At 48.6% G+C, this 26,096-nt stretch overlaps 1 protein-coding gene across 10 annotated transcripts in view; it reads left to right on the plus strand.

Moving 5' to 3' along the window:
• The window catches only part of CUX1 (cut like homeobox 1), a 346,923-nt gene that overhangs the window by 291,818 nt on the left and 29,009 nt on the right, over positions 1-26,096 (plus strand). For 7 of the 10 annotated variants that reach the window (XM_074328374.1, XM_074328378.1, XM_019752708.2 and 4 more), the window contains 3 exons: positions 11,256-11,558; positions 15,046-15,234; positions 21,166-21,430. The exons of the other annotated variants lie outside the window; for them this stretch is intronic. In XM_074328374.1, the coding sequence (XP_074184475.1) occupies positions 11,256-11,558; positions 15,046-15,234; positions 21,166-21,430 (757 nt within the window). The remainder of the gene's footprint in view (positions 1-11,255; positions 11,559-15,045; positions 15,235-21,165; positions 21,431-26,096) is intronic. 10 annotated transcript variants of the gene reach the window in all.

The following is a 26,096-nucleotide window of genomic DNA, read 5'->3' on the forward strand; positions in this document are numbered from 1 at the left end:
TCTGTGCTGCTTTGAAACCTCTTCCAGTCTAAATCCAAGGAAAATACACATGGTGGCCTGAGGTCCTTTCTCTGTGAAAGGATAGCCCCACCCTTTAGCTGTCATGCCCTCTCGCTGCCAGTGGCCCTGAGCCAGCCCAGAACCCCGACCCCAAACCCCTGTGGGTTAACCCTTGGGCCACACTCAGGCTGCCCACAAGGATGAGGAGTGAGCCCTGGATAGCTCAGAGCTGCCAGGAGGCTCCCTCACCGGCCTCATCTTGATTGTGTTTTGTTCTTCCCTTTGGAACCAGATTCCTAAATATAGCCAGAGTCTGAATTGGCAGATGTTGGGTTTGTCCTTTACAAGAGGCCCAAAATTAGTCTGTCGTTTGGCACCTAAATAAAGCAGCCAAACTGCCTTTGTACCAACTTTGCAATGAAGGGAGACTGAAGTTCCAGCGTTCATTTGATAAGGGAACTTGCTCAGAAGCCAGAGCAGCGCCTCCAGAGCCAAAAGGCTGAGCAGAGGGGACATGCAGAAGGACGTGCCTTCCTCCTGGCGAGACCCTCTCATTCCTGAGTTACGGTCAGTAAATACCTCATGAAACTGGAAGAGAGGATCAGTACTCCACAGAAATAGCACTCAGAGAACAGCAGTGGTTCTTCTGATTTGGGGAGGAAAAGAACAGTCTGTCCAGAGTGCCTGGTGCTGGGTTAGCAGAGGGGCTCCCCAGGGGCAGCAGAAAGATGTTATAATCAATTACCACATCATAACACTGATGTATGATAATTACTGAGTGTTTCTCCTGAGATAGTGCAGCATTTGGCTGGGATGCAGTTCTTTCATGGTCCACTGCCTGATTAATATGCAAATAATAGGCTGATTGCATGATGAATGCAGAAAATGAGTTCGCTGATAACGTGAGCACTGAAGCGGGAAGATGATAAATTACTTTTACTGACTGTCCTACATTAAGTACCCTTTCTCAACAATTTCATCACAAATTAAGTAAAGCAGTGTGGAGAGATTGGGAGGATGTATAAAATAATGTACCTTAATAGCTTTTCTAATACCATCACAGACGACAGGACGTCCCTTAGTTCTGTTGCACACGGCCCGGGGCCCATGTAGGGCCACATCAGTTCACTCACCTGCCTGTTGTTGGGAAGCGGGAAGTAGCCCACCACAGCAGCGTGTCCGATGGCTGCAGTCAGCCATGATACGCTAAGGAACCCTCCGCCACAGGCCTGACAGCCTCATCCGCACGCCAGACTGCCTGGCAGTGTTACTGAGACGGGCAGGCGCTCTTGGGGCACACCCTGGAGCCCCTCCCCAGATAGACACTTCAAAGCCTGCTGTCTGCCGGCTTTCTGAGTTTTTGAGCTTGCAGGTCTAGAAGGCTCAGAAAGAAAATACTCAAAACCACCTCTTAGCAACTCCAACTCTTAGAAATCTGGGAAAATTAATTCCACTATTAGAATGGCGATGTGAGCTGCCTGCAGACAGTATGACTGTAGGGGGAGGATGGACAGGTTTGCCCAAAACCAGAAGGGAACCCTGGAGAAAAAGGGGACACGGGCACATGGGCCCGGGAACACGCACTCACGCACATACATACACACACACACACGTGCTCACACAGTGATTAACCTTTGATTACAGCAAAGCAATTTAACTAGAGGGTTTGTTTTTTCCCATCTCAGTAATATATATTTAGACTGTTTGTATGACATACATTTTCCCTTAATGCACAGGGACGCGTTGATAAGTGTTCATACACACAGCTGGTTTGGTAATAAGGTTATTGAAGGTAATTTGAAAGCATTATTTCTAAATCAGTATGGATCTGTAGAAAAGCTGGGAACAGGGGCACACTGTGCTCCTGAACCAGGGCCAATTCTATCGCCCTTTGTCACTTCTGCAACCTTGCCAGACTTTGTGTTCACTGCAAAAATGGAGTTGTAGTTTAATTTTGAATATTCCCAAACTCTGCTTTTGACCTGTATGTTTCCTTAAGAGCCAATAAAAGATACAGAAGAAAAAATACGAAGCTCGAGGGGCAGCCAATTTACATCATCCCAAGTGCCCTGCAGTGCCCACCTCCCAGATGAGCTCTGGCTCTGCTCAAGCCCGAGGCTGGGCCACAGGACCACGCGTCACTCCACAACTTCCATAGGTGCATCTCAGTCAGTGCAGATTTCCTAGGATCGTTTTTCTCCAATGTACTTTTCCCAGTTTGGGAATAAAACTTAGTGAAAAAGAATCCCAAGAGTAAGGGAAGCACCAGGCGGCCCAAGATGGTGTCTGATGGAGGAACCGAGTGTCTGTAGGTCTTTGAGACTGTGAAGCAACAGTCGCAGCGGCAAGCATCGTTGGCACCTCTGTGCTGCACATCAGGCCAAGGTGCCCAGCCAAGGACAGATGGTCCTGGGTCCGCCCTTGCTGTGCCAAGCTCCATCACCAGTCTTCCCACCAGACCCAGGTATTCATCACTCCTTCCGGCGGAACACACCCAAAATCAAGCCCTTCTCCCCAGAATGTCTCTTCCTCTGGCATTCCTTGTCTAGGTAAAAGCTGCCCCATCCCCACAGTCACCTCAATTTTTTTCTTCCTCTTACGCCACCCCCCTCCCAAATACACACACAGTTTCTATTTCCTAAACACCCCTCCGCTTTTTCTTCTTTCTATGCCTACAGCCCCCACCCTGGCCCCAGCCTCAGGGCAGCCAGAACCATCTCTCCGGATTGTGCATGTGGCTGGCTGGGGCACTCCCCTCCTCAGCCCCTTCCCTGGGGCCAACGTCCCCCCTTCTTAGTGTGTGGCCAGCTTCCCCTCTCTCCTTTCCCCCCAGTTCAGCTTGGTGTACCTCCACACCCACCACCCCAGCCTCACCCTTCAGTGTCACCCTTCAGTGTCACAGTGCTGTGAGCACCCACTATGCCCTGTACGTCCCTGTTCTAGCTCTTGTTACAGGGACTTGCTTAATGAAGTCTGCCTGGTTCACCACTGTGCCCTGACTCCTAGCACCCGGCCTGGCACGCAGAGGGTTCCTTTATGGAATAAAAGGCACAGCCCTAACTTCAAGTAGCTTGGAAGTCAAGTGCATAAGTTAAATAGAAACCTTGCTTTTTTAAAACAGGGTTTCTTTGTTAATGAAGTATTTTGGCTTCTCTGTCACTCGAAGGGTTTCTTGCGTGTGTGACGTACAGTTGAGTTGGCTCCAACTCCTGGAGACCCTGTGAATGAGTGACATCCACAGGGTCCTGTCCTCAGCAGCCCTGCTCAGCTCCTGTAGACTCACGCCCACAGCTTCTTTCATGGAGTCAGTCCATCTTGTATTTGGCCTTCCTTTTTTCCTGCTGCCTTCTATTTTTCCCAGTATTATTGTCTTTTCCAAAGAAGAGTTGCTTATGCAGACTTTGTAAGTGTATTGTTCACACACACACACACCAGCACCTACTGTGTGCCCGGGGCTTTTATTTAATCTTATCCCAGCCTTACTTCAGTCCTGGCTTGGGATCGGAGTGTGTGTGGGAGAGAATTCATTGCTCTTCCATTTTATAGAAGAAACTAGAGCCGACAGAGGGGCCATCTACCCTTCCTGGGACAGCCTAGGGTCCTACCCAAACCCTCTGGCTCCTCCCAAGTTCTTCCCGCCAGCCCCACCCTAACCTTTCTCAAGTTACCCCTTTCTGCTATTGAAAAAAAGAATGATTTGGTAGATTTGCTGAGATTTTCAGGGATTTAAGGCAATGTCCTAGCTGGCTGAGGGCCAAGAGTATTGTCAGTGCCGGGCGGCAAGGAGGGCGGGCGCCCGGCTGGGTGTGGGGAGGAGTCTGCTCTGATACTTGATGCGGCCACCTGTTTTCCAGGGTGAGGGGAGACCTACCTGGAGCTGTGGGAATGGGACTTAGGGTGGCAAGGCCCCACCCCTCACTCCCTGAGGGCACCAGGTACAGGCCCTGGGAAAGGAGGCTGCTGCATAGCATGGCCTCTGGATGCTTCTGATACGCCTTAGTTTACTGTGAGAGGACTTCAGTTTCGCTCCCAGTGGGACATGTCCAGTGGCGTGGTCGGAGGAAGTGTGGAAAGCTCCTGCGTGTGTCTGGCATGTATTAAAGTGTTCATGTATTTTGCTTCAAGTTCCCGCTAATCGGTCAAAATCCCACTCCTACTCCATGTTTTTCTGTTGGCTGTGTCCAACGGAGATACGTGACTGTAGAAATAGGGTGGAAGTGCTCAAGGCGCCACGAGTGTCAGCTGTTAGCCTCAAGCGGGGTTCAGGCCCTGAGAAGCCCATCAGCGCCGCCACCACCTCTGGGAAAAGGTTTGGTGTTCAGGGATGTCAGAACTCGTCAGGGAGAGGGTCTCGCGATCCTGGGTGGCGCAGGCCTGGCCAATTTGTGACTCAATTAGGTGACTGTCCACCTTCGAAGCAAAGACCCTCATTATTTCTAGAGACTGGCCATAAACCTTCACTAGGTGGGTCTCTTCAGAGAAGAATCGTGGGAACATGTGGTCAAGTCCCCATGTTTCAGGACAGGGTTAGTTTCCCCATCACGATCTCCGCATCCATCCACACTCGGCTGGGAACCATTCCAGCCTGGTGGTCACACTGTTGTAGCTTTTAAAGCTGTCCACACTGTCAGCTGGAAAGGCCGTCGAGCTGGACAGGGTCCTTCCAGGCCACCAGGGCTCCTGTTGGATTGAGGATGCCAGCACCGGGCACTCCAGAACCTTCTACATGTCCTGGCACCACGGTGCCACTCACAGCTGCCAAGGCTCCTGTCCCTCTGGCTCCATCTTCCTCTCTCCGCCCCCCCGCCCCCCCCCGCACTCCCCATTCACATTTGCGTGTGCCAGGATCGCGTCCATGCTGCGCCCCAGCTCTGTGCTGAGCCCTCTCCCCGCTCCCCAGTCCTCTCCCGCCTCTCCCCCATCTTTCCATACTGTCTGTCTTTATAAGCACTTGGAATTTCCCGGCTTGGCACGGGCTCAAAGCCTAAACTATGGACATAATGAAAAGTGGTGCATCAGACCAGCCGCCAGTTAAATAATGTTTGGGTTCTTGTCAGAATGTCACAGAGTACCCTGTCATTTTGTTTCAGCAACTTGTCCTTCTGAATGCACAGTTCGCCTTATGGCATGCCAGCAGTAAAAATGTCACTTACAATAATTACTTTTTGGTGAAAATGCTTGCTGACTTCCTACCTTCAAGCTGTTTTTTACACAGTGGGGAGATAATAAGAAATGACTTTATCCTGACTGCTCAAATGAACACTAAATGGAATTTGGGTTCTTATTACTGCAGATAGAGGGCTGGGTATGGAAATTTAAACAGTAGATCGGATAAACTGCAGAGATTTGTCTCTGAAAATTATGGTGGGTGTGCATTTTCAGTTGGCTTCTATTGAAAACTTAAGGCAGCTGTTGTTTGCCTGCTGTTTTTGGAATATAATATTTTTCATAATCCTTTTATAGTTTCTGAATGACTTGTGTATTTCAGAGGACCTTGAGTCACTGTCTCTGCTTTCTATATCGTACAAAACAAGTGACCCTTATGTAAGATTCAAAGCTTTGCAAAAAAAATGAATCCACACAAATCACTTTTAAAATGTAACACCTTACTATTTCTGTCAAAATTGGATAGATGGACCATGTAGCTGAGCTTTTCAAACATGCAAATTACCCATTTTCAGTCCCAGTCCTGCAGGCTGCAGACTTCTGAAAGCAAGGTTTGCGTCTAATTTCTCTTATCCTCACTGCCTAGCAGAGTGTATGATGTAGGTGCTTTAAACATGTTTGATTGAGTGAGTGAATGAATGAGCGAAGAGAAGGCCGGCACGCTGTCGGGAAACTGAGGTGATTGACAGACAGCGGATGGACAGCCCTGTGGAGGCTTTCCGCTCCTGACCTGGTTCCCATCCTCGCTCCATCCCTGCGACCAGGACCGAGTCATGTTGTCTCTCTGAGCCTCCGTATCCTCACCCGGAGTGCAGGGTTGGTGTTCTGCAGGAGGACTGTGGTGGGAATTGAATGAAACTGTATAAATGCCCTTCCCACACCACTGCCTTCATACATGGAACTACCCTGCTTCTCTGAAAATAAGACCTAGCCAGACAATCAGCTCTAATGCGTCTTTTGGAACAAAAATTGATAAGACCCAGTATTATATCATATCATAACATATTATATAAGACCTGGTCTTACATTATAGTAAAATAAGAGAGGGTCCTATATTAATTTTTGCTCCAAAAGACACATTAGAGTTGATTGTCCGGCTAGGTCTTATTTTGGGGGAAACACGGTAAATGTGTTTTGGTGCCCTTCCCTCATCCCAGTAGTGGGTAGGCTTTTTGGGGCTCACCATCATGTTTTTGAGGTTCGTTCACATTGATATGTGGAGTGTAGAAAAACCATGTCCAGTCACGCCATCATTAATGGCCAGTGGTACGGGCACCACCCAGCTATACAGGTAGATGTTTAGAATACAGAGCATCCGGCTCGTTCCTGGCTGTGTAACTCTGGGCACAATATGTTGTCTCTGTCAGAAGAGGGAAATGGGTGTGCCTACCTCACCTTGTGAGGGCATCGTGAGGATTGAATTAATTCACTCCCATGAGCCTTAGCACAGTGCCTGCCACACAGTGAGTGCACAAGAAATGTTAGCTAAGTAGTAGCTGCCATTACAAATGATGATAAAATAGGGTTTCTTACTGTGTCTTCCCCTCACCCTAAGGTGCTCCCGCTGCAGTGCACCCTCTCCCAGAATGGCCAGTCCCCAGTGTGGGAAGCACCCATTTCCTCCGTCTTCCTCAACCCTCTTCTCATCCACCCGGCCCCCAGGCCCGTTGAAGCTATCTCCTAATCCCTCTTGAAACTGCCCTCTTCCAGGCCACCATCTGTTCTCCCCAGATGGTGCTACAGCCTCCTCAGGCCCTCCTGACCCTAGCCTTGACATTGGCAAGTTCATTCTCTCTACTGAAGTGACAGTAAGCTTATTTGCTTTCTTATCGATGTGAGGTCTGTAATATTTCAAACATAAAATTCCATCATAATGTAATGAATGCCCATGTGCCTGTCCATCTTAGCCTTATCTCCTGGTCATAATTTTTAAAAGAAATGAAACATTAAAGGTAGAGCTGAAAAAAAGGAAGAGCCGAAGCCCCCTCCCAAAGCTGCTGTCTCCTAGAAGTCAACCCCTGCCCATCCTGAATTTGCTCTCTATCGTACCTGCGCGTGACTTGGCACCCTTACTACGTACCTAGTAGCCACAACACAGAGTGCGTGCAGGCGTCCCACCTGCATGGGGACATCATGCTCTGCTTCGTCCTGCACCTTGCTCTGTGCTTGTGGAGGTGGCTCCAGGCCTGACATTCTCGCTGCTGTTTACAGCACGCTGTATGTTGTGTGAACGTGCACAATTTGGAGACCTGGACTCCTGGTAGTGGACACTTTCCGGGTTTACGTTGTAGTGCCTGGTTTGCATCCCCAGAAGAGAAGCGTTGCCAGGGTAAAGGGTCTTTCCCTGGCTCCCCAGTGCAGGAGGCTGATTCAAGGCCCTGCACAGCCCGCCCCCAGGGGCCTGTCGTTGCCTGTGTTCTTGCTGCACTAAATGTCATTCATGCCTCCAGCCCACCACATGTCTAGAACAATCTACACCTGGCTGATTGCCGTTCACGCCTGCAGTCCACTTGAAATGCCACTCTCCCAGGAGGTCTCTCTGATCCCTAGGCCACATCAGTGCCCCACCCCACTGCTGTGTGCACCCATGGCCGCCGTCTGCCTCCCATCGGGACATACATACCCATTAGGTACTTCTGTTTAATGACCATCTTCCTATAGCTGCGAGCGTCAGCAGGGCAAGGCCACCTCTGCCCATTCACTGCCGTATGCCCAAAGGCCTGGCTCAGCGACTTAGGGAATGAGTAAAAGAATGAACAGAATGACACATGTTCATTCATTCTTTCCACCCACACTTTTTTCCTAAGTTTATATTGAAGTACAATTTACGTGAATTTTGGCAATCAAGATACAGAATAATTCCATTTTTCCCCCAGAATTCCCTCATGCCCCTTTGTAGTCACCTCCTGCCCCTCACCCCTAGCAATCACTGATCTGTGTTCTGTCCCTCTAGTTTTACCTTTTCCAGGATGTCATCTAAATGGTATCGTACAAGATGTAACGTAGCCTTTGAGTCTATCACCCGCATATCAGTCTTGCGCCAGGCACTGTGGAAGAAATAGCAATAAATCACGAGGAGATTGACATTGAATGTAGGGGACCTCTATATAAACAAATACATTTCAATGCAAGTTAATAACTGCTCTCTTTTTTTAACATCAAATTCAGATTGCGTTTCTTAGCACCAACCATGTGACAGGTTCATTCCCCACTGCGACCGTGGCTGCATTTTCAGACACGGAAACCAGGGTGTTCCAAGAAGTGAGGAATCATATTCAAGTAAACATAGCTGGCTAGTAGTTCCCACCCCAGGTTCAGTGCCTTAATGCCAAGCCCAGGACTTCTCCTTTTTTTTTCTTTCCTTAATTATTTTGAAGTACATGAAGTGGAACAAAGCCTTGTTCTTTCAAAAAGTATTGTTTTAATCAGAGGGTTCCATTTGCTAGTTTGGGGAAAAGAAAAGAAAACAGTAATATTTCTTCTTCTCTGTTGACTTACGTTCCTTGTTCTGTGACGATGGTGACTCAGACTGGCAAGTACCTGTCCTCCTTGCACCCAGGGGCCCAGCCGCCTTGCCAGGGGCTGTGGGAGCATGTTAATGGGTTTGGTTTTGTGGTACCAGTCCTGCCTCTGGAGCTGTGGTGCTTACTGGAAATAGCTTTCCAAAGAATGACTCTCTTTCCAGTGTGATACTCTGGGTGTATGGATTGGTGCTGTCTCAATGGGGCCATTTGCTGTTGAATCTGTGCCTGTCAAAAAACGTGGCCCCAGTTCTGCTTTCTGTGACCTGAGACCACGGTGACATCTGTGTGCACATGTGTCTGTCGGGGACTAATTGTCCCCTAGGAAGCACACTCAGCTTCGAGGTGTCTGTTACAGTTTCTACAGACCCTGAGTGTGGAGGCAGATACAGGCTGGCCTGGTACATTTCAAGGTCCCCATGGGGTTTTGATTCTGGGGGTTCGCCTGTGTCTTTAGCCATGGCCGGGAGCACAGGGGGACACCAGTCACGTGTGGTGAGCACCTCTGTTCTCTCAGGAGTTCTTCATGGCAAAAAATGCATGTGAGCAGCTTGCTGAGAATGCCTAGAAGAAGAAAATACTATTCTGCTCCAGTTATTTGGGGAGCCCTGCCTCGGCCAGCACCCAGAACAAACAGGAAGAGCACTAGGGTAGCGGCACTATGTGGTTAGCCAGGCAGCCATGATTTTGACCTTGCTGTGGGTTAAAGGACACAAACCTGAAAAGAAATCTGTTTATCATGTGGGGAATTCATGCCATCCTTGACAGTGTACAGTGAGCAAGATGGATGATCTGCCAAATTGGTCCCTCGCATGGGTGAATCAGGGCAAATTTACAGTACAATTCCTTTGCTGCTTCAGATACGAAAAATAACATTTGCTGGGTTTTATATCCAGTTTTCTGATGACCTGGAGGTGAGCAGGGAGAAGAAATCCGATTTGTAGAATTCATATTGCCTTAAAGATTTATATGGACCATTTCTGCCGTTACGTCTGTCTCTTTTACATCTTTCACAAACCAGTGTTGTTTTTTAACCTGGTTTTCCAGGTTGAGGACATAGGTTTACATGCTGGCGGAACTCTGTACCAATCTAGGACAATAAACAGGTTTATCGGTTGAATTGCAGTTGTTTCATTTGGGATTTTATCTTTCTAGGTATTTATACAAAGTGTCCCTTATATTTGGAATACATTTTCCATCCTCTTGGGTTCAGAATAGGTTGTTATCCTGGCTATAATATGTCTAGCAAAGGACATCGCAGTTATATAGTCAATTGTAATTCATTTATAACTCGGTGTTACGTTTTGTTCAGTCAGGTACCGAGTATTTTGGAGGCCGCCCAGGTGTGCTGATATCACTATTCACTGAGTGGCCTGGCCTCATGAGCTGTCGTCTCTCTGGGGCCTTAGAGCCCAAGTGACAATGCCTGGCCTGGCCCCTCCCACATGGTGCTGTGGGGTCTTACCATGTGCCATGCTCAGTGGGGGGGTAGAGAGTGCCCCTGGACACCAAGCTAGAGGCAGGTTTTACCTTGTGGGCAGAACTGCGGTGCTAAGTCACTTTGCATTTTCCTCTATATTTCTCTAGATTTACAAATTAGGAAAAGGCCAAAGCCTTTATTCCACATATCCCAAAACTAGAATGGATGTAGGGTTTTATGGGTGATACTAACAGAGAAGCCAGAAGGGACCACCCACCGACAGAGCAAAGGGTGGCACTTTCCACCGGGTACCTGCGACAACAGTACAGAGGCCCTTCTTAAGAGAGGAGAGCGTGGAGGCCTGAGTGCCCACCTGGGCCCATCTCTTCTGGTGGCAGTGACATTGGGCACCAGACAAACAGAGCTTGGCTTTCAGAAGCACCTCCTGGGATCTGACAGAGAGCAGGGCGGGTACTCCTCTTCTGTCGGTTCCCTCCAGTCTGGATGCCGTGGCGCTCCCTGGGGTCACAATGAGACTTAGCCCTGGGCCGCTGGGGGCCAGCAGGGGACCTGAGGTCTCCTTGTCAAAGGCCCTCACCATGGTGGCCGCATATCGTGGACAGCCCTCATTTAAAATAATGTGTCCATTTTTTTGGTCCTGGAAATTACAGACAAAATAAGTATGCAGGTCATAATATAGCCAAAATAATTCTGAATTAATAGAATTAGGAGAAATCATGACAGTAATAGTAATGATTAATATGAAATTTTTAAAAGATTTTTATTAAAATATAGCTAACATACAATATTCTATTAGTTTCAAGTGTGCGCCATAGTTATTCAACGTTTATGTACCTAAAGAAGTGATCGCTAGGATACGGCTATAACATGTTTTTTAACAGAACGCCTTATGTTGAGCCTTCAGAAACCTTTTACTTAGACCCCTAGTTTTCATTCTGTTGCTATTCTTTTTTATATTAAATACCAAAAATGAGAGGTTACTCTCAGTCCAAAAAACTCTAAAAGCAATTCATTTAGGTCCACCAGCTACCGTACAGGGCGTCTACTTACCTCCTAGATAAGAAAGTAGATGTATGTGGTAAGGACAGCTCTTTTCAGCCCCGATTTTCCGTGTGCTTTAATTACAGAAAGCACACCAAAGACCTCTGCCAGCTGCAGCCCTGCACCCGAATCACCCATGAGCTCTAGCGAATCGGTGAAGAGTTTGACGGAACTGGTCCAGCAGCCCTGCCCCCCCATTGAAACAAGTAAGGACGGCAAAGCCCCCGAGCCCAGCGACCCGCCTGCTTCGGACTCCCAGCCCACCACCCCACTGCCTCTCTCCGGACACTCGGCCCTCAGCATTCAGGAGCTGGTAGCCATGTCTCCAGAGCTGGACACGTACGGCATCACCAAGAGGGTCAAGGAGGTGCTGACCGACAACAATCTCGGTGAGCTCCCTCCCCAGCGGCTGAGTGCAGAGGTTCTCCGGGAGACCGGGTCGGGGGCCTCAGGCTGAGCCAGCCGAAGGATGTAAACGTTTACAGCCTACCTATAATACAAAACGTCCCACAGCTGTGAGTACTGAGGGGCTCATAAGGGGGCCAGAGATCTATAGGTCAGTGCCAGCAGGCTCCCACCACTGCGTCCGCACCGGGACCTCTGAGAAGATATGCATTCGGGGTTCGAGCCTACTCAGACCATCCATTCCCACCACCCTGCTTGGGGCTGTCCTGTAGGGCCCGCCATCCTTGGGGACCCCGGAGCTGGCAGGGTCAGCATCAGCACACCAGCCCAGGGTGGCGTAGCAGAAGAGTCGGACAGACGGTTTAGATCCTAACTCTTCTACTTACGATACCGAGCAAGCTACTCTCTGAGCCTCCTCAGTAAAACTGAAATAACAATTGGCCTGCCCTGAGGTTGTAAGTAGCAGCAATTGCTAGCACCCTGCCTGGCAGCCAGTGGTCTATTGTTGTCACCTCTGCTACCTCAGGAAGCTGGCTCCATTCCGCAGGCCCTCCACTGGGAGAAGGCAGCCCCTACAAAACGGAGTTCACTGCTCCTTCCCCTGGGTTTCACACCCAGACCATTTGCCTCAAAAGTGCCACAGCTGCTCAGGTGCTCTGCCTGAGGCGGCTCTCACTGAAGGCCCTGTGGCACCACTGGTGTGTGGCTGTAAGAATATCAGGGTGTTTAGTCATTTCAAACCGCTATTCTCCTGCAGTGTAATACTGACTAGTTAGGGTTCTCCTGGTTTAGGCATCCAGAGAGTGGAGCAGCCACTCCCCAAACACGTATGTCCTTATTTCCCGGGTATAAAAGTCAATTAAAGGAGCACCATTCTCTGCAATGCCTGTTAAGACGACCCCTGAGAGTTATTGGACTTTGCCCAGTACTCTCAGGAGGGGACTTGTGTATCTGTTTTCCCAGAGGATGGGACAAGAAGGGAGTAGCAGTGAAGTGAGTTCTAAGAAAGTTTGCGTAGTGACCTCACAGCCTAGGGGTTTAGCCATCTTGTGTGGTCGAGGCCTTCTACCCAAATGATTGTGCAAAACAGAACCAGAGAAAAAATAATAATAACTTAGGTTGATTCATAAAAATAATTTAGTTGTTGACTCTTAAAAATAAGTCCCGTGTGCCCATCAGTTATTAAAATGTAGGGATTCCTAGGCTTGGATCATCCCTACCTTACCATCTTGTCACAAGTCCAGGGAAGCAGGCTTGATACACTCCTGCTGCTGCCCACTCCCTTGTAGGAACCGTCATTTTATGTAAATGTTAAAAGTCAGCTGAAGAAAACTTCTTTTCAAACCCTGGTAAGTTGCAAGATCACGGTTGTGAGATCGCAGGCATTAAAATCTCACCCTTTCCGGTTAGCTCAGTTGGTTAGAGCGCGGTGCTCTTAACAACAAGGTTGCCAGTTCGATCCCCACATGGGCCACTGTGAGCTGCGCCCTGCACAACTAGATTGAAACAACTACTTGACATGGAGCTGATGGGTCCTGGAAAAACACACTTAAATAAAAAGTTTAAAAAAAAAAAATCTCACCCTCAGCCTCCCCATCATGTCCCCATCAGCTCTGGAGTTGTAGCTGATGAGGTACCTGGGCAGCCACAGCAGAACCCCACTGGCCTGTGGAACTCCATTTTCAAATGCAGCGAAGCACAGAGAGCAGTGTCCTGAGGGCTAAAACTTTTCATGCCAGACGGGTGACTTACACCTCTTTGAGCAGGAATTTCCGGGAAAGCTCCATAGCATGTCACCCTGGACGTAGCGACGAGAAGCAGTCTTCATGACAGCTCTCACTGGTCTTAACTGCTCCAAAAAAGGAGCGACCTCCCCTACTGGGATCTCTGAGGGGGGCAGTGGACACAGAGGGGGCACATTAAGCAGCAAAGTTGACCCTTAGTTGAGACTCAGGCATCCTCGTAATCTTTGGCCTGGGGTCTTGGGGTGTTTATGTGTCAATCTCTTGAGATCATATGCAGAATGTGTACGTGCACACTTCATCAGGTGAAGGTCTGTCGCTTTCTTGATGTTCTCAAATGGGTCTGTGACCCAAAAACGATTGAGAGCCACTGCTATGAAACCTCTAGAAGTAATACAAATGATTTCCAAGAGTAATCACTTGAGTTTCCCCCCATACAACTAGGTGAGTCAAGCAAATAGTAACTAGCTTTTCGTGTATATCACTTTCCTAAACATAGCAACTCCTTGGAATGAAGTGAGATTTGTTTGCCAGGTTAGAATTAGGTAAAATTTATTTTAAACAACCACAACAAAAAAAATGGGTAAGAACTTGGGACATATGTAGGCCAAACTAAGAGTTTGAAAAGCAGAGAAGCATGTTTACAAAATCAGTAAATGGATCTCTAGGTTAAAATGAGTGCTACCCAAAAAAAAAAAAAAAATTTTTTTTTTTTAATTTCTCAAATCCTAAATTTTCCATGCTGTACACTTTACTTGGAGTCCCGCTTTTTACAAGGTGGCACTCCACCATTTTCTCACAGATGGCGGATGGGAGGCATGGAGGGAATAATCTAGTCATCCTGTCACCTCTGCCCCGGGTATCGTGTTGCATGTGCTTTACGGTACCACACACTGGCCTCCCTGCTCCCAATCTCCAATTCGGCCTAATGAGTCCTGTTCATTTCAGTTCTCCCACCAGGTCGCTCAACTTGTACCTGATTCTCATTTGAACCTTTAAAAGTGGTGGCCCCTCTTAACCTGCAGCTGAATGGCTCTCAGGAAGAGACATTTTCTTTTTAAGCCTCTGATGAGCACGCTTCTGTGCTCTCCAGAGGGAAATGCCCTCTGATCAGTCTGGGGAGCAGGCTGCCCCCCCGCCCTCGGGGAAAAGGCACTGAGGAAAGGCGCTTTGAGCTTCATTCAGTCAGCAGAAGCAGCTTACACTGTGGCAACAGACTTTAGAATTGGAAATGGCCTGCTTTTCAGAAAAACAGAGCTCAGGAGCTCTTACGCCTTCTCTTGCCTGCTGTGACCTTGGGTCAAGTGGCCTCTTTTCTCAGCAAGACCTGATAACCTTGTGAATCGTGAAAGGCGCTGGTGCAGACAGCTCTGTGGTTTGAGGTTGTACAAGAGAGGTCTCCCTGTGTGCTACTTAACCTCCTGAGCTTGGGTTTGGGATTAGCCACCTCCGATAAATGTTATTATCCAGGCCTCAGGTCATTCAAAGCCTGAAGAGAAACGTTGTGTGTAAGCAGAATGCAAAAGTAAAACTGACTGTCACCGATGGAGTTTGTCCCGAGTCGGGTTGAAGAATGACTGCTGCAGAGCGCTTCCTCCAAGCCAGGACCCAGCTGACCAGACTCTGGGCCTTTAAACTCCATGTCTGACTTGCATCTTGACACAGACTTCTCCTTCCATGTCCCTGGGTCTCAGTGATGATACCTCTCTTGGTTCTGTTTTCTCTGTAGGTCAGCGCTTATTTGGGGAGACCATCCTAGGGCTCACCCAAGGCTCTGTCTCCGACCTCCTTGCTCGCCCAAAGCCCTGGCACAAGCTCAGTCTCAAAGGACGGGAACCCTTTGTTCGAATGCAGCTGTGGCTGAATGACCCCAACAACGTGGAAAAGCTGATGGACATGAAACGGATGGAAAAGAAAGGTAACCGCCCCGGCCCTTTCATTTAAAGCCTTCACGCAGAGCTGAGGGGCATCGATATGTGAGCCAGGGACTGGAAGGCAGGGCATGAGTACCTGAGAGGACTGGAAAGATTTGTGTCACTTCCTGCCTAGTGGCCTGAACCCAAGGACATTTTGGCTTTGGGGAGCACTTTGGCAATTCCTCGTAGTCGCCCTGGCGGTCAGTGTGCCCTTTTTCTTCTTTCAGGAAAGTAAGGCCACCAAGAAGTGAGCACCACAGTACTTGGTGGTGGCTTGTGTTTGTGATCCTTTGTCTTGTCGGATGAGTGCGCTATTACAACATGTATTATGCATGAATCACGTGCCAGGGGCTTCCATATATTTTCTTATTAAAGAGATCATTAATAAATGCACCTATGGATAAGGAGACTCGGAGAAGTTAGGTGCCCCCATTAAGGCTGCCCAGCCTGGAACATGGCAAAGCTGTTCCTGCCAGAACAGCTCTCTCTCCTGCTGTGACTTTATAGTCTCAGGGGCTGTAGAAGATGTGGCCTCCTAGAGGGCTCAATGCAGTTCTTGTCTCCAGTGCTACCGGAACTCTCTCGAATATTGATCAGCATTCTCCATGTACCCCGGAGGCTACCCCTCAGGAGAAATCCTAAAGGATTTCTGATAAAAAGTAATGCCTACTCTTTCTCGTGGTTTGCACTCCCACGTGCTGCTTCTCATGAGTGAGTCCTCCCCTCAGAGGTGACAGTCCCGAGTCACATGCGGTGCTCCGCACCGAGGTCACTCCATGTCTGAGTTCGAATCCCGTATGTGGACATCGGGCACCAGCTGCTGGTCTGGCCATAAGAGCTGTGACTACCTTCCTAAAATCAGCCTCTGCAGAGGAGCCCAGCTAAAGAGTGGGCATGACAACCACCCATGCGGCAATAGCTGGCCCCGTCCCCAGCACGTCTAAGCCCAGCCTTGTATCCTCTGAATTCAGAGGCCGTTCATAGCCAGTATCACTGTTCTCACCCAACCAGGGAAAGGGCCAGAGCTCCAAGGAGCAAGAGTCTCTGATGCCTCCCCCAGAAGCTCGTGGGGCTGGCTCGTCTATCACAATAGACACTTGCCAGTTGCCAGGCACTGTACTGAGACTTCACTTAATCCACACAGCTCCATCCCGTGCAGACGTCAGTGTCCGGGAAAGGTGAGGCTCTGGCCTTATGAAACTCACCTGATTCCAATTCCAAGAGCTGGCATAAGTAGGGAGCAGGAATCCAGACTCGGAGCTGCCAGGTTCACAGCTGGTGCTCTCAGATATGTGCTCTGTGCCTCGACCTGAGCACCTGCCACAACGGGACCATGTGCCCAGGCAATGGCCTTCCACCCCATCCCAGCCCCTCCAGCGGGCTCTGGCCTCCCCTCAGGTGTGTAGACCAAGGCTCTGAGACAGGCCGCAGCCTCTCAGTCAGCTCCAGGCAGCACTGCAAGCTCCAGAGGCCTGGTGCCACATCACCCCCAAGTTTTGTAACTTTTAATTATGGAAAACTTCAAACATAAAAGCAGAAAGAATGGTATCGTGAACTTGATATACCCGACAGTTTTAACAATTATGAGCACTCACCCAAGCAATTTTAAAGTTTTCTGCACTCTGCCAAAAGGCAGTGGCCTCCCTCCTTGAGCTTGCTAAGTGCCAGGGAGCTCCCTCCTGGTAGCAGTTCCAAACTTCCAACCAGCCCTCCTGAAGCCACCTCCTAAGCAGCCTCGGGAGAGGCGCGAACCCCCGTTCTTCCACTCCCTGAGTGTTTCTCCTCCTGGGCCGGCCAGTGGAAAAGGACCTCAGCCCCTGGAAATAGATATGCCCGGGCTTCCTAGGCCTCCACTCCTCTTTTCTCATGGCCTCTGGGCGCCATCTTGTGTTACAAAAGAGTTATTGTTTCAGCCGGGCCCAGGCCCCTCCTCACATCCCAAGGTCCCTAAGCGTCTGTGGCCCCACTGTCTTCTCTCCTGAGGAGGGATGCTCACTAGAGGAGCCTTCACCAGGCCCCGCGGGAGACCAAGGCACCTGACTAGGCAGACAGGACAGCGGGTGACCTGGAGCACAGCACTTCTGTGATCTCTGTAGACGATTAGGCATCCGCCCAGCGGGAGGGGGCTGGCTGGACAGACCAGGCTCATTTCTTTCTGGCCTTTTAAATCTATCATAATAAATTTGGGGGGAGAAGATTGCTTCTCAGTTGCTTCCTAGTTCTAATCATACGCATAAAATGGCAAGTTAAATAACTCCCTAGCCTAAGTTTCTACATCTCTAAAATGAGGATAATAATGGCAACTTTTTCAGGTTGTGAGGATTGGAAAGAATGTACCTAGTATAATAAGCAGCACATATAAGTGCTCAGTAAATGATAGTTATTAAAATAATTTGTAGTCCTTTAAACTCGATGAAAATAAGTTGTGCTCCCACCAGTGTCGCCTGGACCAGAACTTCTGCTCCAGGTGACGCAGGCGTAGGAGTCACATGTACACGGTGCTTCCTTCTTTCCCGTGAAGCTTCTGCTGCTCCCGTGAGATCGAATCTTTTATTACTCTCCTTCCTTCCATCCTTCCTTTCTTCTTTTCTTTCTTGTAAACTTTCCTTCTCTACCCTAGTCTGCCTTCTGCTTTTTTTTTTTCCTCCATGAGATGGCCCTTGAACCAGCCTGTGCACATACTCACAGGCAGCTGGCCACACGCATGCACACGCGCGGCCTTTGCTAGCTTATGGCCTGGGCGCCTCTCCCTGGAGGCTACAGATGTGCCTTGGCAGTGTGCAGTCTTCTCCTGTGACATCTGAGACCCTAACGTCAGTGCTGCTAAAGTGTGTGTCCCTGGCTTTCTGTGGCTCCCGCGGACACAGCCTCAGGCCCTGCCCCCATGCTATGGTCAGACAGGGCCGGGGGTGTTCACCATCACGCCGGCGGGCAGCGCTGTCCAGACCAGACTTAGATCCGACCTCAGTCCTGTCATTCCCACCTGTGTGACCTCAGGCAGCTCATTCATCCTCTCGAAGCTTCAGTTTCTCCAGCTGTACCGAGGGATGATGACTGCGTAACTGGGAGGGTGACCGATAAATGACAGCTGCCGCTGCTACTCCTGCTACATGCCATTTGAATTAAATAATATTTCTCCTCTTCCATCAGTGTGAAAAAGTTTTAAAGAATTTTCAGACCCTATTCCAAACTAGTGCACTAGAAAGGTCACTATGGATGGTTCGTTTGCTCAGGAAGTCCGAATGGTTTTCAACTCGAAGCACATAGTTGGTGATTAGACACGTAGCCACAAGGGGAGCAGATGAAGCACAAACAGCACTGACAGAACTGAGAGTTTAAAATCCAGGCATCCCCCCCATTGCCTCCACATCCACTCAGCACATCCCCTAGTGACAGTCACACACTGAGTCCCTGAGCCTCATCGCAGCCTGCCCACTCCCCACCGCTCCTCCTAACCCTCATTCCACAGTAAAAACACGTGTTAACAGCACACGTACTCCCTCGTCTCCAGCTTCTGTGCTGCTCGGCTCGCTCCCGCTGCCCTCTCCCCTCTCCAGGACGAGCCGTGTCTCCCCGAGCGCTGAGCCCTGCTCCAGCCGTCCTCCACTGCTGGGTGAGGCCCTGCCTCCCGGAAGCTCGTTCCAGCACGCTTTACTTTAAGTCCCCTTCTCATCCTGTCATCTCACAACCTCCTTCTCACTCTCTATATTCTCTCAAGACTGTGTTCCCTGTATCACTGTCTCGTCCATGCCCACATCCTGGCTCATCCAGGGAGAGTTTATGACCCATCTGACCCACCAGCACCTGGGCCTCAACTTCTTTGACCACCGCAACCCTTGGCTGTTCCCCGGATCTTGTTATCACACACAACTGCTCTACCTCTCAAAGCCTAAATTCACGTACCCCACTCAGTTTGCCCTCTACTGCCTTTGTCTCCTTCCGCAGACACCCCAGACTCCATGATCCATTACTTTATTACCCTTCTGGTCATGACATGCTGTCTCTCACACCTTTCCATTCCTCGTCTCCCTGCAAATCCCAGCCTTGGGTTAGTGCCCTGCCAGTTTTTCCCCCGTCCTTATTGGCATCTGGGACCTGTGGGCGAATATCCCAGACCTTCATGTGTTGCTGCCACCTCAGACTTGTGTCTCCAGCTTCGGTGGGGTGTTCAGTGCCTCCCTCCCCACCCCTAGCCATTCCCTCTCTTCCACCCCCCACCACAGTTTCCCACAACTCCACCACTGTCAAGATTCCTTTCCCATCACTTCAGATCACCTTTCCTCCTGCCTTCCTACTTCATAAAGAAAATAGGCCATCAGCTTTCCCCACTCAGCCTCTTTAAACTTGTCTGTACCTCCAGGGATCACCTTCCCTCTCACCTGTGTCACCAGCTCTCTGTCACCTCTCTCCCTCAGCTTAGAAACATTGTCAGCTCTCACTGTTTCCCTCGTAGACGCCATCCTGTCTCTTGCTTTTCTTCTATAGTAGTTAGGCATCTTAAAACAGTACTTCATGCTCACTACCTTCACCGCCTCACCCCCCTCACTGTTAGACCTACTACAGTCCTGCTTCTGCTCCCACAGCTCCACTGTGTTTGCCAAGGCCTCCAGTTATCTCTGACTCACTAAATCCAAAGGACACCCTGGGTCCTTCACACTCTCCTTTCTCAGCATCAGTGCCATTGACCGTCACTCGGCACTCATCCCTCTATCCCACCCTTGTCTCCTGGTTTTCCTCCCACCTGTTTCCTTCATGGCTGCTTCCTGGGAGTATCGTCTGCATGCGGCTGTTTTCCAGGCTTTCGTCCTCAGCCCTTCTCTGTCTCATCAATGCCATTGACTTAACTACAGTTTCTATTCTAGTGGTTCCACAGTCCTCTCTCTAGACCAGACTATTCTGAGCTTAGTACCTAGCTATTCAACTGCCCACAGCATCTCAATGTAGAAGACCCAGAGACCCCTCAGACCCCACATTTCCAAGACAAACCATCATCTCCTCCCTTTATTGTGCTCCCTCCATGGTGCCCAACCAACGACACCACCACCCAACCCATCTCCCACGCCTGAGACCAGAGAGTCACCCTCGTCTCTGTGCTCCCTAGTCCGTCTTTTAGTCAGTCACTAAGTCTTGTCACTTCTCCCTCTTACTATCTCCACAGTCTGTCTGTTTTTCTGCAGCCACATCACCACTGCCTTAGTTCAGATCATTATCATTCTTTCCTTCCAATCCTTCTCCCTCCAAACTGTAGCTGGAACAGCCTTTCAAACACATCGCTCATCATATTCCCTTAATGAAAATCTTTTCATGTCTTCCCATTACCTTCAAGGTAAAGTCTAAACTTTGGGCCCACCCCTGCCCTGCCCGTCTCTCCAGCCTTATGTCCACCACTTCCTCCTAGAGCACATGGCTCCACGCACACACACAACACACTTTAACCATGCTGTTGTGTGACTGTCTTGGCACGTGCTGTTCCCACTTTCTGGAGCAACCTCCTACCATCTTCTACCTCATCACCTACTCTTCTGATTAAGCCCTCCTGTCCTTCAAGATTCCGTTTAAACATCATCTCTCCTGGGAAGCTTCCTCTGACCCCCCAACCCCCCACCGCCAGGCTGAGCTGTAATATCCCTCGGGGCCCCCCAACTGGAGTCATCTATCTGTACACTTCTCTGTATCCCTCACTAAACTGCTCGTCGTGCAGGGACCTCATGTGTTAACAGAGCAGGTCCTCACTGAGTGTGTGTTGGGGTTCACAATGGTTCTAGTCCAAATGTTTCAAAACGCTCTTGGAAGCGCAGGGCAGAACAGCTTGGTGCTACAGTCTACGCAAAAGTAGTCTCGAGCCGGTGGTACAGCAAGTGCTGTGGGGGTCGGGCGTGGGTGGACCTCACAGCTGGGCCTGCACTTCAGTCTGACTTCTCTCTCTTCCTCAGCCTACATGAAGCGGCGGCACAGCTCAGTCAGCGACAGCCAGCCCTGTGAGCCCCCATCCGTTGGCATTGACTACAGCCAAGGCGCCAGCCCCCAGCCCCAGCACCAGCTGAAGAAACCCCGAGTGGTGCTGGCTCCTGAAGAGAAAGAAGCTCTGAAACGAGCGTATCAGCAAAAGCCATACCCGTCACCAAAAACCATCGAGGAACTCGCCACCCAGCTCAACTTGAAAACCAGCACTGTCATCAACTGGTTCCACAATTACAGGTATGATCCTGCTCTCAGCCCAGTAAGTCACGGTGCTGAGAGAATACACTGCCAGCCCTTGGGAAGGGGTCGATCTGTACCATGGAGCGTGGCCGTTAATGGTGCTCTGGGGACTTGGCCCTGGCCTCAGTTCTCAGTGGTTTGGTCAGCTAGGTGGCTTTTTATGTCGTTTCTTGGAGCTTTAACTCCAAAGATGTAGGGTCATGTAGTTAAGGTCATGTAGGGTCATGTAGGATCATCTAGTCCACATCTATGACTAGAAAAAAAATTTTCCTCTCAGTTATGTCATTTAATAAGGGAGAGTGTAGGCATCATGGTTCCACAGCAGTGAATGTGTCTTAGTGACTTTTAGATGCTTTCTCAGGGTCGTTTCTCAGTATTGTTTTCCAAATTAGTTTGATTCGTTTTATAATTAAATAAGTAGTGTAAAACCCTTTCTTTTGGGAAAGTACATGAGTTAGTGAAGATGTATTGAGCATCTACTAGATCTCCCACCAGTGAGCTAAGTGTTATAACCAACACGGTATCACTGGAGCCTCACAACTATATAAAAGCTATAGTATTTTATGTGATATATGACATATAATTATATGTGTTATATATAATATTATCTGCATTCTACAGGTAAAAAATATAAAACTTAAGGGGGATGGATTAACTTGCCTGAGCAGGGAAGGGCTGAGCACTCTTCTTATAGAACAAAGTAAACTGAGGTGACGTTTGAATTAGATAATGGACATTCACTGAAAGCTCATGAATTATTGATCAGAGCTTTCACGGTGACTCCCTACTGCTGGAAACCAAGAATTCCCAGTGGCCTGATGGAAATTCCTACTTGTTTCATTCCTTGTAGGGGCCATGTCGTTCGCAAGGTCTCATCAGAACATTTTCTGTAGGGCTCAATAAAACGAGGGTAGCTGCTCCTGGTTGACCAAGGTGACAGGTACACTTCTGTAGCCTGTGCGGGTGGGGCCCTCACAGTCACTCACCTGAAACAAGTGGCAGGTAGTAGATGATAAACAGTCAGAGGCTCCAGGGAGGACTTGTGTCCCTAACTGGGCCCTGCCTCGTCTCAGAGGTTCCATTGGAGTTCCTCAAGGGGCCCACTAAACCACCCAGGTTCTGAACAAATTGGAAAATATTTACATATTAGATGAGAGCCAAAATAGTACCTTTATTGCTGATAAAAGCTAAGTCAGTGATGTATGAGGTGTGAGCAAATAATATGGTGACTATTTAAATAAATTTAAAAAATTTATTACAGTAAATGACACATTGCCATTAATCCCCCTCAGAATACTCTCCCTCATTTCAGACACACTTATCTCATCTTTCTTGCCACTTTCTGAAGCAGTTCTCGAAGTTCTCTTTCGTGAGTGTCTTTAGTTGCACTGTTGTGGCTGCCTCGATGTCCTGAATCATTTTGACTTTGGAGAAGAGCCAGAAGTTGCACGGTGCCAGATCCGGTGAATAAGGTGGATGAGGACACACATGTAGTGTTTTTATTGGACAGAAATTGCCATATGCCAGAAGTGATGTGTGACAACGCATGACAGCGATGCGTTGTCATGATGGAGGATGATTTACACCACATTTTAAAACACACCTTCTCTCAACCATAGCTGACACCCGACTGAATGCATCAAACAAGTTGAAACTTGTCACACACGGTTACTAAGTTTCCATGCACTGCTTCCCATATTAAGATCCCTGCCTTTCCGTTGGGTGGCACTTGGCAGCAGCATTCACACTATTTTTTATCACAATGGAAAGGCTCCATGTCACACAACGCTTCTGGAATGGTAATTTCTGTCAAAAACATTACAGTGTGTCCTCATCCACCTTATTCATCAGATCTGGCACCGTGCGACTTCTGGCTCTTCCCCAAAGTCAAAATGATTCAGGACATCGAGGCAGCCACAACAGTGCAACTAAAGAAACTCACGAAAGAGGACTTCGAGAACTGCTTTAGAAAGTGGCAAGAGTGATGGTATATGTGTGTTCGAAGCGAGGGGGAGTATTTTGAGGGGCATTAATGGCACTGTGTCTTTTACTATAATAAATGTTTCTACTTAAACATTCACCATATGATTTTATCACACCTCATCACTTAGTATGAGAGCCAAATAGACCTGCTACCTAACCCCTAAAACCAGGCAAATTTATCCATCATGGCAGCACTGGCCCCAGGCAGGCCTCCCCATGTGTGGGCTGGCTCCCATGAGAACACAGAAAGTATATGAGCTGAGCACAACAAGCTTAATCATCCTAAATTTACCAATCAGATCAAAACAGGCAAATCGAGACCAGCAGTTACAATAATAGGGCTCCCTCTACATGGAAGGAAACCTCAAGAGTAGTAAACAAGTGAGATGAAGGAGAATGATTGGAAATACGGGCAGAGGTCCACCACAGCCTCTCCTTGCCAGGGGTTATGTCACCCCATTTTCACTTTCTAGACACAAAGGTGCATTTTGAATATGTACTTTCAAGTCTTCTGCACGTGAGGTCCATTTATTTTTATTTTTTTTTAAGTTAGGTCTATTTAAATGCAAGTATTATAACTCTGGACAAAGGTGCATGAAGCTGTAGGTTACTGAATATGTGGGTAAAGGTGCTACTAATTATACAACATATTTCCAAAACCATTTCCCCTGGCCCTGTTAGGACCACCTTTTTTCCCAGATTCCCCTTCAGTCCTCAGTTGCATGTCAGTCACTGCCTCCTGGCCAGTGCACAGGTTCCTCAGCAGCTGTCACGCATCTCGCTGGCCTCCTGACTACCATGGTATTGCCCATCACGTGATGGTCAGCTGGTCATTGTGAAGATACTTCACCTGTGCATTTAATATAAGCAAATTCAAGTAACAGACCCTTGGCAAAAATAGAGAAGTGGGGGAGAGGAAAAAAAGCAATAGGGGCTCCAAACTTAGTAAATGAGCTCAGGTAGTAGATGTTCCATAAATGCTTTCTTTCAAAAATAACTCCACAACAAAGCAGGCTGGGCTAAGTCAAATGGGAGAGCCAAGGACAGAGATTAGTTTTAGCTGCGGAAATCTGGAAAAATATACTGGGAGGTGTGAGATGTGCAGGGTCTTGAAAGAAGAACTGAGTTAGAGAAGAATTTTATAAGTCATAAAATAGGTCAAATAAGAATTGAGCACCAGGTCATTCAGAATTGGCATGAAGCCCAAATAACTAAAGTCATATGCCTAAAGTCACCCGGGAGTTCAAGTGCAGAGTGGAGATTTGAATGGAGAGTACTGTCTCCCTGGCTGTAGCTCTTCCATTACATGCTTAGTACAGGCCAGCTTACCATGGTATACCCCACAGAGCTTCATACAAGGACAGGTGCACAGAGTACTCAGCACACATCACTGCATGTGTGTAGTTCCTAAGCAAGGAGGCAGTTTCTTACATTCTTTCTGTAGGAGTTAAACAGGAGACGTTGAATTTATTTTCCCCTGCCCTACTGGAACCCTCAGAGAATAATGCTTGGAATCAATTTTTGCCCCCATCAAAAATATAAAACTTGATTTCTCCTGATCCTTTCACCCTAAGGAAGTTAGAAGTATCTTAGAGTGACCGTTTACCTAGGCACAAGGCCAGGAATGCGAGAACAACATACCACCAGAGGCCTGGTCTTCTCCTGGAAGAACAGGTACACCCAGTAGAAACTCTTCCAAGCCCTAGCAGCCACGGCCACCTAGCATGGTTTGTCTGAAAACCAGATCTGCTCCTGGGACCTGATCTTTCTAGACCAAAAGATAATATTCCTCATAGACATAGAGACAACCTAGGCTCAGAAGGATGATGTCTCATGTCTGTTGAGCATATAATATATACCCGGCACTGAGCCAAGAGCTTTATAGATGTGTTACCACATTAGATCCTCCAAGCAGCAGTCAGGCGCAGTGCTGCCAGCCCCTTTCTACAGAGAAATGAGCTGGTGAGGGTGGCAGCCTGAATCCCCCGCCCCAGGCATGAATTTGTCCCTTCCCTCCCCTCCCCCAGCCTTTCTACCTCAGCCTTAGTGCTTGTAACAGAGATTCTGGCATTCAGAAGGCAGCTGCATGGTGAGAATAGTTCCTCTTTTGTTTTGTTTTTAATCTGCTTGTGTCCTTTATTATACATAAACATTTTATTTAATCTTCACATCTCTGCAAAGATAAGAAAATTTTTAGATGATAAAACGGAAGCTTAAAAAGGTTAAGGAAATTTTCCAAGTTGTTCAGGTAGTAAGTGACAAGCCAGACTTCAAACCCAGGTTTGCCTGGTTCCAAAAAGCCTGTGCTCTGTTCTGGGCCAGTCTGTCCCTGCAAAACAGAGTTAGTACCTGGTGGGCCTGTGGCCTGGCTAGAACCAAACCATTAGCTGCCCAAACCCGAGTGGGATGGGATTGGGTATTGACTCCAAAAGGGGCTTGAAAGCCACTAACGAATAGTTTTGCCTTCCCAACAAAATGCCCCAGGAACCTGTTGACAAGAACTGCCATTTCATAGGTCCCCACAGTAGCCCCAGGGAAGGAGGAAAGTCTTCTGGTACCCCTGGGAACTTCTAAGGGGCTTCAGGACCTCACCCTGCAAATCAGGCTCAGAGATCTTCAGGACAAGTCAGAGTTCACCCTATGCAGGGAGCAAATAACTAGCAGATAACCACCACAAGAA

This window comes from Rhinolophus sinicus, linkage group LG03 (genome assembly GCF_036562045.2).
Source record: "Rhinolophus sinicus isolate RSC01 linkage group LG03, ASM3656204v1, whole genome shotgun sequence".
Classification (NCBI taxonomy): domain Eukaryota; kingdom Metazoa; phylum Chordata; class Mammalia; order Chiroptera; family Rhinolophidae; genus Rhinolophus; species Rhinolophus sinicus.